At 39.8% G+C, this 12,682-nt stretch overlaps 1 protein-coding gene across 1 annotated transcript in view; it reads left to right on the top strand.

Moving 5' to 3' along the window:
• ANKRD52 (ankyrin repeat domain 52) overlaps positions 1 to 12,682 on the top strand; it is a 374,590-nt gene that overhangs the window by 118,610 nt on the left and 243,298 nt on the right. The window contains exons 6-10 of the mRNA XM_053705506.1: positions 5,723 to 5,810; positions 10,157 to 10,299; positions 11,139 to 11,351; positions 11,422 to 11,500; positions 11,581 to 11,695. Of these exons, the coding sequence (XP_053561481.1) occupies positions 5,723 to 5,810; positions 10,157 to 10,299; positions 11,139 to 11,351; positions 11,422 to 11,500; positions 11,581 to 11,695 (638 nt within the window). The remainder of the gene's footprint in view (positions 1 to 5,722; positions 5,811 to 10,156; positions 10,300 to 11,138; positions 11,352 to 11,421; positions 11,501 to 11,580; positions 11,696 to 12,682) is intronic.

Here is a 12,682-nt window from a genome sequence, read left to right on the forward strand (position 1 = left end):
TCACGACCGACGCCAGTCTGGTGGGCTGGGGCGCGGTCTGGGAACCCCTGAAAACTCAGGGTCTATGGTTTCGGGAAGACTCTCTTCTCCCGATAAACATAATGGAACTGAGAGCGATATTCAATGCTCTCAAGGCTTGGCCTCGACTAGCAAAGGCCAAATTCATAAGGTTTCAATCAGACATCATGACGACTGTTACATATATCAACCATCAGGGGGTAACAAGGAGTTCCCTGGCGATGGAGGAGCATCCGGGGGAGTGGGAACTCCATCTGGAAATCTTTGCCCAAATAACTCAATTATGGGGCATTCCAGACATGGTTCTGATGGCCTCTCGTCAGAACTTCATGGTCCCTTGTTACGGGTCCAAATCCAGGGATCCCAAGGCGACTCTATTGGATACAATAGTAGCACCTTGGATCTTCAACCTAGCTTATGTATTCCCACCGTTTCCTCTCATTCCCAGGCTGGTAGTCAGGATCAATCTGGAGAGGGCTTCGGTGACCTTGATAGTTCCTGTGTGGCCACGCAGGACTTGGTATGCAGACCTGGTGAATGTGTCATCGGCTCCACCATGGAAGCTACCTTTGAGACAGGACCTTCTTATTCAGGGTCCATTCGAACATCCGAATCTGGTTTTCCTCCAACTGACTGCTTGGAGTTTGAATGCTTGATTTTATCAAAGCGTGGGTTTTCAGATTCTGTAATAGATACTCTTATTCAGGCTAGAAAGCCTGTAACTAGAAAAATTTACCATAATATATGGAAAAAATATATCTGTTGATGTGAATCTAAAGGATTCCCATGGAACAAGATAAAAATTCCTAAGATTCTTTCCTTTCTACAAGAAGGTTTGGAGAAAGGATTTTCTGCGAGTTCTCTGAAGGGACAGATCTCTGCTTTATCTGTTTTACTTCACAAAAGGCTGGCAGCTGTGCCAGACGTTTAAGCGTTTGTTCAGGCTCTGGTTAGAATCAAGCCTGTTTACAGACCTTTGACTCTTCCCTGGAGTCTTAATCTAGTTCTTTCAGTTCTTCAAGGGGTTCCGTTTGAACCCTTACATTCCGTAGATATTAAGTTATTATCTTGGAAAGTTTTGTTTTAGGTTGCAATTTCTTCCGCTAGAAGAGTTTCTGAGTTATCTGCTCTGCAGTGTTCTCCGCCCTATCTGGTCCATGCAGATAAGGTGGTTTTACGTACTGAGCCTGGTTTTCTTCCGAAGGTTGTTTCCAACAAAAATATTAACCAGGAGATAGTTGTACCTTCTTTGTGTCCGAATCCAGTTTCATAGAAGGAACGTTTGTTACACAATTTGGACGTTGTCCGTGCTCTAAAATTCTATTTAGATGCTACAAAGGATTTCAGACAAACATCTTCCTTGTTTGTTGTTTATTCTGGTAAAAGGAGAGGTCAAAAAGCAACTTCTACCTCTCTATCTTTTTGGCTTAAAAGCATCATCAGATTGGCTTATGAGACTGCCGGACGGCAGCCTCCTGAAAGAATCACAGCTCATTCCACTAGGGCCGTGGCTTCCACATGGGCCTTTAAGAACGAGGCTTCTGTTGATCAGATATGTAAGGCAGCGACTTGGTCTTCACTGCACACTTTTACCAACTTTTACAAATTTGATACTTTTGCTTCTTCTGAGGCTATTTTTGGGAGAAAGGTTTTGCAAACCGTGGTGCCTTCCATCTAGGTGACCTGATTTGCTCCCTCCCATCATCCGTGTCCTAAAGCTTTGGTATTGGTTCCCACAAGTAAGGATGACGCCGTGGACCGGACACACCTATGTTGGAGAAAACAGAATTTATGTTTACCTGATAAATTACTTTCTCCAACGGTGTGTCCGGTCCACGGCCCGCCCTGGTTTTTTAATCAGGTCTGATGATTTATTTTCTTTAACTACAGTCACCACGGTATCATATGATTTCTCCTATGCAAATATTCCTCCTTTACGTCGGTCGAATGACTGGGGAAGGCGGAGCCTAGGAGGGATCATGTGACCAGCTTTGCTGGGCTCTTTGCCATTTCCTGTTGGGGAAGAGAATATCCCACAAGTAAGGATGACGCCGTGGACCGGACACACCGTTGGAGAAAGTAATTTATCAGGTAAACATAAATTCTGTTTTTCGTCCCTTTCGCAGAAACGGACCAGTCTCTAATTCTGTATCCTCTAAGCAAGAGGGTAATACTTCACAACCCAAACCAGCCTGGAAACCAATGCAAGGCTGGAACAAGGGTAAGCAGGCCAAGAAGCCTACCACTGCTACCAAAACAGCATGAAGGGATAGCCCCCGATCCGGGACCGGATCTAGTGGGGGGCAGACTTTCTCTCTTTGCTCAGGCTTGGGCAAGAGATGTTCAGGATCCTTGGGCGCTAGAAATAGTTTCTCAAGGTTATCTCCTGGAATTCAAGGAACTACCCCCAAGGGGAAGGTTCCACAGGTCTCAATTATCTTCAAACCAAATAAAGAGACAGGCATTCTTACATTGTGTAGAAGACCTGTTAAAGATGGGAGTGATACATCCAGTTCCAATAAGAGAACAAGGAATGGGATTTTATTCCAATCTGTTCATAGTTCCCAAAAAAGAGGGAACATTCCGACCAATTTTGGATCTAAAGATCCTAAACAAATTTCTCAGGGTACCATCGTTCAAAATGGAAACTATTCGAACGATCCTACCTACTATCCAGGAAAATCAATTTATGACTACCGTGGATTTAAAGGATGCGTACCTACATATTCCTATCCACAAGGAACATCATCAGTTCCTAAGGTTCGCTTTTCTGGACAAGCATTACCAGTTTATGGCACTTCCATTTGGATTAGCCACTGCTCCAAGGATTTTCACAAAGGTACTAGGGTCCCTTCTAGCGGTTCTAAGACCAAGGGGCATTGCAGTAGTACCTTACTTGGACGACATCCTGATTCAAGCGTCGTCCCTGTCAAAAGCAAAGGCTCATACGGACATCGTCCTAGCCTTTCTCAGATCTCACGGATGGAAGGTGAACAAAGAAAAAAGTTCTCTGTCCCCGTCAACAAGAGTTCCCTTCTTGGGAACAATAATAGATTCCTTAGAAATGAGGATTTTTCTGACAGAGGTCAGAAAATCAAAACTTCTAAGCTCTTGTCAAGTACTTCATTCTGTTCCTCGTCCTTCCATAGCGCAGTGCATGGAAGTAATAGGATTGATGGTTGCAACAATGGACATAGTTCCTTTTGCACAAATTCATCTAAGACCATTACAACTGTGCATGCTCAGACAGTGGAATAGGGATTATACAGACTTGTCTCCGACGATTCAAGTAGATCAAAAGACCAGAGATTCACTCCGTTGGTGGCTGACCCTGGACAATCTGTCACAGGGAATGAGCTTCCGCAGACCAGAGTGGGTCATTGTCACGACCGACGCCAGCCTAGTGGGCTGGGGCGCGGTCTGGGAATCCCTGAAAGCTCAGGGTCTATGGTCTCGGGAAGAGTCTCTTCTCCCGATAAACATTCTGGAACTGAGAGCGATATTCAATGCTCTCAGAGCTTGGCCTCAACTAGCAAAGGCCAAATTCATAAGGTTTCAGTCAGACAACATGACGACCGTTGCATATATCAATCATCAGGGGGGAACAAGGACTTCCCTGGCGATGAAAGAAGTGACCAAGATAATTCAATGGGCGGAGGATCACTCCTGCCACTTGTCTGCGATCCACATCCCAGGAGTGGAAAATTGGGAAGTGGATTTTCTGAGTCGTCAGACATTCCATCCGGGGGAGTGGGAACTCCATCCGGAAATCTTTGCCCAAATAACTCAATTATGGGGCATTCCAGACATGGATCTGATGGCGTCTCATCAGAACTTCAAGGTTCCTTGCTACGGGTCCAGATCCAGGGATCCCAAGGCGACCCTAGTAGATGCACTAGTAGCACCTTGGACCTTCAACCTAGCTTATGTATTCCCACCGTTTCCTCTCATCCCCAGGCTGGTAGCCAGGATCAATCAGGAGAGGGCCTCGGTGATCTTGATAGCTCCTGCGTGGCCACGCAGGACTTGGTATGCAGACCTGGTGAATATGTCATCGGCTCCACCATGGAAGCTACCTTTGAGACAGGACCTTCTTGTTCAGGGTCCATTCGAACATCCGAATCTGGTTTCCCTCCAACTGACGGCTTGGAGATTGAACGCTTGATTTTATCAAAGCGTGGGTTTTCAGATTCTGTAATAGATACTCTGATTCAGGCTAGAAAGCCTGTAACTAGAAAAATTTACCATAAAATATGGAAAAAATATATCTGTTGGTGTGAATCTAAAGGATTCCCATGGAACAAGATAAAAATTCCTAAGATTCTATCCTTTCTGCAAGAAGGTTTGGAGAAAGGATTATCTGCAAGTTCTCTGAAGGGACAGATCTCTGCTTTATCTGTTTTACTTCACAAAAGACTGGCAGCTGTGCCAGATGTTCAAGCATTTGTTCAGGCTCTGGTTAGGATCAAGCCTGTTTACAGACCTTTGACTCCTCCCTGGAGTCTAAATCTAGTTCTTTCAGTTCTTCAAGGGGTTCCGTTTGAACCCTTACATTCCGTAGATATTAAGTTATTATCTTGGAAAGTTTTGTTTTTGGTTGCAATTTCTTCTGCTAGAAGAGTTTCAGAGTTATCTGCTCTGCAGTGTTCTCCGCCCTATCTGGTGTTCCATGCAGATAAGGTGGTTTTGCGTACTAAGCCTGGTTTTCTTCCGAAAGTTGTTTCCAACAAAAATATTAACCAGGAGATAGTTGTACCTTCTTTGTGTCCGAATCCAGTTTCAAAGAAGGAATGTTTGTTACACAATTTGGACGTAGTCCGTGCTCTAAAATTCTATTTAGATGCTACTAAAGATTTCAGACAAACATCTTCCTTGTTTGTTGTTTATTCTGGTAAAAGGAGAGGTCAAAAAGCGACTTCTACCTCTCTTTCCTTTTGGCTTAAAAGCATTATCCGATTGGCTTATGAGACTGCCGGACGGCAGCCTCCTGAAAGAATCACAGCTCACTCCACTAGGGCTGTGGCTTCCACATGGGCCTTCAAGAACGAGGCTTCTGTTGACCAGATATGTAAGGCAGCGACTTGGTCTTCACTGCACACTTTTGCCAAATTTTACAAATTTGATACTTTTGCTTCTTCGGAGGCTATTTTTGGGAGAAAGGTTTTGCAAGCCGTGGTGCCTTCCATTTAGGTGACCTGATTTGCTCCCTCCCTTCATCCGCGTCCTAAAGCTTTGGTATTGGTTCCCACAAGTAAGGATGACGCCGTGGACCGGACACACCAATGTTGGAGAAAACAGAATTTATGCTTACCTGATAAATTACTTTCTCCAACGGTGTGTCCGGTCCACGGCCCGCCCTGGTTTTTTAATCAGGTCTGATGAATTATTTTCTCTAACTACAGTCACCACGGTATCATATGGTTTCTCCTATATATATTTCCTCCTGTCCGTCGGTCGAATGACTGGGGTGGGCGGAGCCTAGGAGGGATCATGTGACCAGCTTTGCTGGGACTCTTTGCCATTTCCTGTTGGGGAAGAGAATATCCCACAAGTAAGGATGACGCCGTGGACCGGACACACCGTTGGAGAAAGTAATTTATCAGGTAAGCATAAATTCTGTTTTGTTTTTATCTAGTAAAGCTTCAGATGACACCCTCCTTATCCATTTATATTTCTTTAATTCACCATTTGTGTTGTTTTTCAGATTTCTGCCTTGCTCTTGAACAAGAGGGCCCACCACAGTATATGTGACAAGAAAGAGCGACATCCAATTATATATGCAGCTTACCTGGGTAAGGCATTAATATTACCTAAACTTTTGTATAACCTCTAACAGTAGCAAATTGTATATTTCCCAGATGAATATTCTATAGCAGCTGTTGACTTCCTGAAAAAGATAAGTTAAAGGGACAGTATACACACACAAAAATATGAGCTATTAAATAAATAATGAAATAAAGCTATATATGAAGGTAAAACTTTTCAATGTGCATGCATTACCTATTATGCATCTAATTATCCTAAAAATGGGGGGGGGGGGGGGGGGGGTTTGCAGGGTGTTTCACTGCATATGTATACGTATGTAATATGCTCTAATAACTGAGCTAGGGTTTTCCCCTCACTCCCTAACTAGCTGTCATGCCTGTCTCACTAATGCCTGATCGGCACTTAGAAACTTCTTCTTAATGTATAAAATCAGAAGAACAGGGAATATATGCACATATCAGCCTAAAATCAACAAGCTATGTCTCTGCTACATAAAGAAACAGTTTCTAAGTAGAATTCATAGTACTAAGTGCCGCTCAGGCATCAGTGAGACAGGCATGTTAGGTAGTGAGGGGAAAACCCTAACTCATTAATTAGAGCATATTATGTACTTCTACATATGCAGTGAAACACCCTGCAAGTTTTTTCCCCATTTTAGGAGATTTAGCTGCATAATAGGCAATGCATGTAAATTGAAACGTTTACCCATGTCTAGTGCTTTATTTAAATAGCCCATATTTGTTTTTATCTACACTGTCTCTTTAAGGGGACAATGTGCTCAGGTAAGCAGCCGTGAAAGGGTATTAAACAGTTTGAGATTGTAATAAAAAGTGTTTGTGTAGAAAAAAAAAAAAGTTTACAAGAAAAGACAAAATAAATAATGAAAATACATAGCAGTTGAACTCTGAATATTGTTGGTTTTCTCAATTCTACTGAGTTTCTATAAATTAATGGGTGTCATCATGTTAGAACCCAGGCTTTCTTCTAATATATCTATTCTGCTGAGGACAATTTTGGACTTATAAGTCACTAAAAGAGACTGTGCAAACATGACTGTGTGGAAGCCCTGTTTGATAGTTACTTTAACAATCCTATATAAACATAGTTTTAAACATGGCTATGCCCATTACTTTATAGAAACTAAAGTACTATATATGAACTAAAACTTTTATACTTTTTCTTCAATATTTAAACAACTTTATTTTTTAGAAAATACATCTACATAACATCTACTATTGTTATGCTAATCGTTGATTTGACTTCATCATTATGCCAAGCATGGATTTACTTTTTTGTTGTTTTCAAAGCTGTTTAGAAGCACTGTTTCAAATGGATTGTGCTTGATTTATGCTGCTGTCTTTTGATTACATAGCTCTATAGCCAGTAGTGCAGTATTACATGTTTCAGTATAGTTTCAAAAGGCAAAAGCAGCTATGTCAAATGACAAAAAACTGTAAAGAAGCTATTTGTATACATTTTAATACAATCTAACAGGAGAAATGGATTATTGAAAAGAAATTAAAAGGAAGAAAATGTTACAGTAACATGGCTGTCTTAGGAATGTAACCTCAAAATGTGGAAACATCTGCCACCCTGAAGAAAAAATGGTCGGGACACATTACTTAAAGGGACATTGTGACGTACAGGGTTAACCAACCCTGCAACAGTCAGTTTTTCACAGACGGGGTTAACAAAGCCTTTCCACCTTAAAGGGACAGTCTAGTCAAAATTAAACTTTCTTTATTCAGATAGGACATGTAATTTTAATCAACTTTCCAATTTACTTTTATCATCAAATTTGCTTTTTTCTCTTGGTATTCTTAGTTTAAACTAAACCTAGGTAGGCTCATGTGCTAATTTCTAAGCCCTTGATGGCTGCCTCTTATCACATGCTTTTTAAATCTCTTTTCAACGCAAAGAGACTGAAAGTACACGTGGGCCATATAGAGAACACTGTGTTCAGGCACAGAAAGTTATTTAAGATTTAGCACAAAACAATGCTAAATTTAAGACAATAGATAATAAACAGTCACAGTCATGTGATCAGGGGGCTGGAAGAAGGTTCTTAGATACAAGCTAATCACAGAGGTAAAAAGTATATTAATATAACTGTGTTGGTTATGTAAAACTGGGGAATGGGTAATAAAGGGATTATCTGTCTTTTAAAACAATAACAATTCTATTGTAGACTGTCCCTTTAACCAGTTTTTTTTCACAGTCTAGCCACTCCAGACAAACCTGTGACTTCAGTGGGTGCAAGAGTTAGCAAACACTCTCCTGTACTAGACCCAGAAGAATGCCCAAACTTTTTAATGCCACTCACACTAAACTGTCTCTGCTGCCTCCACTTTATGATTATTATATGGGAAATCCTAAGGAAAAAATATATATTAGACAAAAGAAAAAACTTAATATATGTACATTTGCTATGAACAATAAAAGAGCTACAGTGTATGTATATGTGTATGTGTGTAAACTAAACCTAGGTTTAGTTTAAACTAACAATACCAAGAGAAAAAAGCAAATTTGATGATAAAAAGTAAATTGGAAAGTTGATTAAAATTACATGTCCTATCTGAATAATGAAAGTTTAATTTTGACTAGACTGTCCCTTTAAGGTGGAAAGGCTCTGTTAACCCTGTCTGTGAAAAACTGACTGTTGCAGGGTTGGTTAACCCTGTACGTCACAATGTCCCTTTAAATAATGTGTCCCTACCATTTTTTCTTCAGGGTGGCAGATGTTTCCACATTTTGAGGTTACATTCCTAAGACAGCCATGTTACTGTAACATTTTCTTCCTTTTAATTTCTTTTCAATAATCCATTTCTCCTGTTAGATTGTATTAAAATGTATACAAATAGCTTCTTTACAGTTTTTTGTCATTTGACATAGCTGCTTTTGCCTTTTGAAACTATACTGAAACATGTAATACTGGACTACTGGCTATAGAGCTATGTAATCAAAAGACAGCAGCATAAATCAAGCACAATCCATTTGAAACGGTGCTTCTAAACAGCTTTGAATACAACAAAATAGTAAATTTACCAGAGTAGCCTCTGTTCCAGGGAGATGGTAGAAATATGGTCAAACACGCTAATGCCTATAGCCTCCCATGTAGAATAAAAATATTATTTTGCTGAAATCACAATTAAATACGATTATTTTCCACCCTGACGGCAGGTTTCTGAATAGGCACCTTCCAAAGTGGGCAAGTAAGGTAGCCATCCCTTTTTATTTGGGACCCTTATAAGCAATCCCATTGTGACATCATGAGGATTAGTTTGATGTCTGTCATATTTGGTCATCCGGTATAACACATGTCTTAAGTTAGTGTTTCAACTCTAATTGACCTAAGAGTTGTGCCTTGATAGGGACGCTGTTTTCTGTCACTCTCTTGTCTTCATTGCCTTATAAAAATCACCAGAGCGAAGGCTGAATTGCCCCCTCTGTATCTTGTTGAGCCAGATGCAGATGGTAAAAATCAGTGGTCCCATAAGTATAGTTCTGGTACAGAGTTGTAAATAGCAAAGAGAGAAAAAAATAACCCAGACATGCTAAAATCATTAGGTCTTCATGACAGACTTTGCGCTGAATTTTTCTTTTCTTTTATGAAAGAGCTTTGATACATGAACATGATGATTTTTATTTTATTTTTTCTGGGGGGGAAATAAAAGATCAAAGCAGCTTAAGTTTCAGTTGAACTTAAAGGGCCAGTAAACACCTTTTTAGATTTTTAAATACAAAATTGATCTCATTGCACATAACTAAATTTTGTATTGTCATGATTTATTTGCTCCCTTTTTAATGTAATTGGGCTCAGGGAATTGAGCCATTTCTAATTCTCATAACTAGAAATGCACCCTGCTGACTTCTTAGGTTGCTATGTGTCCCTTATTGGGTTTATCATATAACTGCAAAACAATCAATTGTATATTAACTTTTATCACAGTGTCTAACCTTGTTGTCTGCAAACTAAATCCCAGATTGGCTCCTCCAAATAAGGCAAATGGTGGATGGAGTTTGGCTATTGAAAAATAATGGCGGTAAAAAGAATATTTATTTGTTTTTAAAATGTTAAGACTTGGCTGAAATGTTGTTCTATAGCAACACAACAGAATTGTCTTGTAATTACAAGGTGTTTACTGTCCCTTTTTATACAGCAGTGCCAATGTGCATTTCCTACAAACGCCAACTGGCTAATAGCTGCCTACTGATTGGTTCTATCTTTTAATCTTCATGTTTAAATGCTGCTCTTTTGTATCCATAATACATTTTACATGAGTAAGTTTAATACATCTGTGCTTATATGATAACAATTGCAGAGTAGCCCTTTGTGTTTAAGAAACTAATACAGGGGCCCCCTCTCTTTTAGGCCATCTAGAGATTACAAAGCTGCTGATATCTCGGGGAGCAGATGCTATGTCAAAGGACAAGAAGGGTTACACACCACTTCATGTGACCGCTGCTAGTGGGCAACTTGAGGTGATGAAGTATTTGCTGAAACTCGGAGTGGAAGTAAGAGAACAGATTTCTTTTATGTTGCATGTTTTCAGTTGTGTAGAGGCTGTTTGAACTGGGTATCAGTAATTCTGTTATTACTAGAGGGTCTTATATGAGCGTTATAAAGTATTTACCTTAAATTATATCAAGATAACATGAATTTATTTTACTTCTGGTTGCAGTTTCTTATCTATGTGTGCAAATCTAGACTTTCTGTACTTCCACTTGACTTCCTTTTCAGTTTCTGACTAGCAGATGAAGATAAAACCATTGCTTGGATACAATTTGTATAATATCCTAAAGAACATTTATTTAATATAAGCCATCAGCTACACCTATTGCAAATATGGGTCTAGGCCCACTATCTTCAGGGCAAGAATCTTGTTGTTTTACTGTAGACCATGACAAGTTCAGTTATTTTCTTCTAGTTCTGTGTGGCTTAATGGGGCACTTTTATGTGGCCGCACATAAAACAAATCCCTGACTGAGGGTGAAATGGAACCGTCTGTTCAAAGGATATTTTTTTGCTAATAAATATTTAAATACATTTTGTGTACAGTGATGTTGCATGCACTGGACCGTATACCATTTCTTCTGCCCTGATGTAGATATCCCCTCGAAGACATACGATTGTAGAATTCAAATAGTGCAAAAATAATAAATTATTTCTAGACTGGGCTATTTGGAAACGGCGGTAAAAGCTTTTACTTTGCTTTATTTGAGGTGGAAAATGTATTTCCAGAGGAATGGATAGTTGTTGCTTACCGGTAATAAACTTACAATATTGTGGTTAGAAACATATTATGTGTTTGTGTCTCTTTCAGTCATATATATATATATATTTTTTTATATAGATTGATGAGCCAAATGCCTTTGGGAACACTGCCCTGCACATTGCCTGTTACATGGGTCAGGATTCTGTGGCCACTGAACTTGTCAACTATGGTTCCAATGTAAATCAGCCCAATGAGAAGGGCTTCACTCCACTGCACTTTGCTGCTGTCTCCACTAATGGGGCTCTGTGTCTAGAGCTGCTGGTCAACAATGGGGCTGATGTAAACTATCAGGTACTTACTTTCTTTCCCCCCCACTTTCTAGTAAACTTTTACACCCTTTAATTATCCTTTATTTCTGCAGAGTAAAGAAGGGAAGAGCCCTTTGCACATGGCTGCCATTCATGGAAGGTTTACACGATCCCAGATTCTTATACAGAATGGTATGTATCTCCCACCATGGGCCATTGGCTCAGTGAGAACATATGTTGCTATAGTTTCCTTTAATTGCTTTTCTTCACAGGTGGTGAGATTGACTGTGCTGATAAATATGGCAATACCCCTTTGCATGTCGCTGCTAGATATGGGCATGAGCTGCTTATTAGTACATTGATGACCAATGGTGCTGATACTGCAAGGTGAGGGAATGCTAGTTATGTTACCCCTTTAATTACAAATCATTCACAACATTGTCCGCCTTTTGAAACATTGTTTGGAAAGATTAAAGTTGGCTAAAGGTTCACCAAGAGCAGACCCTTAGTTTGTCATGGATAAAGGGATGAGGCACTTTGCCTTGAAAATGAACATGTACTATAAGGTATTAGAACATCTGCGCCCCCCCCCCCCCAAAAAAAAAGGAAAAGCTAAATTACATGAAAAGGGGGCAGAATAAATAATAAAAAGATATTGCAATGATGTTTCATTATGCATAACTAAACATTTTATATACAAATCTCAAGGTGTTTTTCTGCCCCTTTAATCTGTGATGTCCACAAAAAGCTACAGGGGAAAGTATGTATGTTTGCAGATGATAAAAACATTTGTACTAGAGTTGGGGGGGGGGGGGTGGACCAGATGAGAAGTGATATCAATAAATTAGAGAATTGGACAAATAACTGGAATCAAAAGTTCAATACTGCAAGAAAAGGTAGGAAAAGTTAAATGTCCTAACTATGTATACACATAGGAAAAACAGTAACTTTAAAGGAGTATAGTGCACGTGAAGACAGGGACTCTGCCTAAATCCCCCAGTCACGATTAAACAAGGTAAATGTCCACAGCACCGTATAATTTATTTTCTTTATTTTTATTTTTTTTCCAATGCAGACATCAAAATAAGCGACGTTTCGAGTTTGTTAACCCTTATGAATGCTTTCCTCAAGCATGAATAAGTTACCAAACCCAAAACGTCGCTTATTTTGATGTCTATTGAAATAAAGAAAATAATTATACAGTGCTGTGGACATTTACCTCGTTTAATTCTAACCATGTATAGGAGACAAGGGAAAGGTAATATGATAGTTGCTTAGTTTAATTATGGTACAAAAGGAGGGGATCTAGTTCAGCGCAAAGATCAAAAATATCATACACCTTACAAGCGAATAGATCCTTCGTTCTATTCAAAA

This window comes from Bombina bombina, chromosome 3 (assembly GCF_027579735.1).
Source record: "Bombina bombina isolate aBomBom1 chromosome 3, aBomBom1.pri, whole genome shotgun sequence".
NCBI classification, from domain to species: domain Eukaryota; kingdom Metazoa; phylum Chordata; class Amphibia; order Anura; family Bombinatoridae; genus Bombina; species Bombina bombina.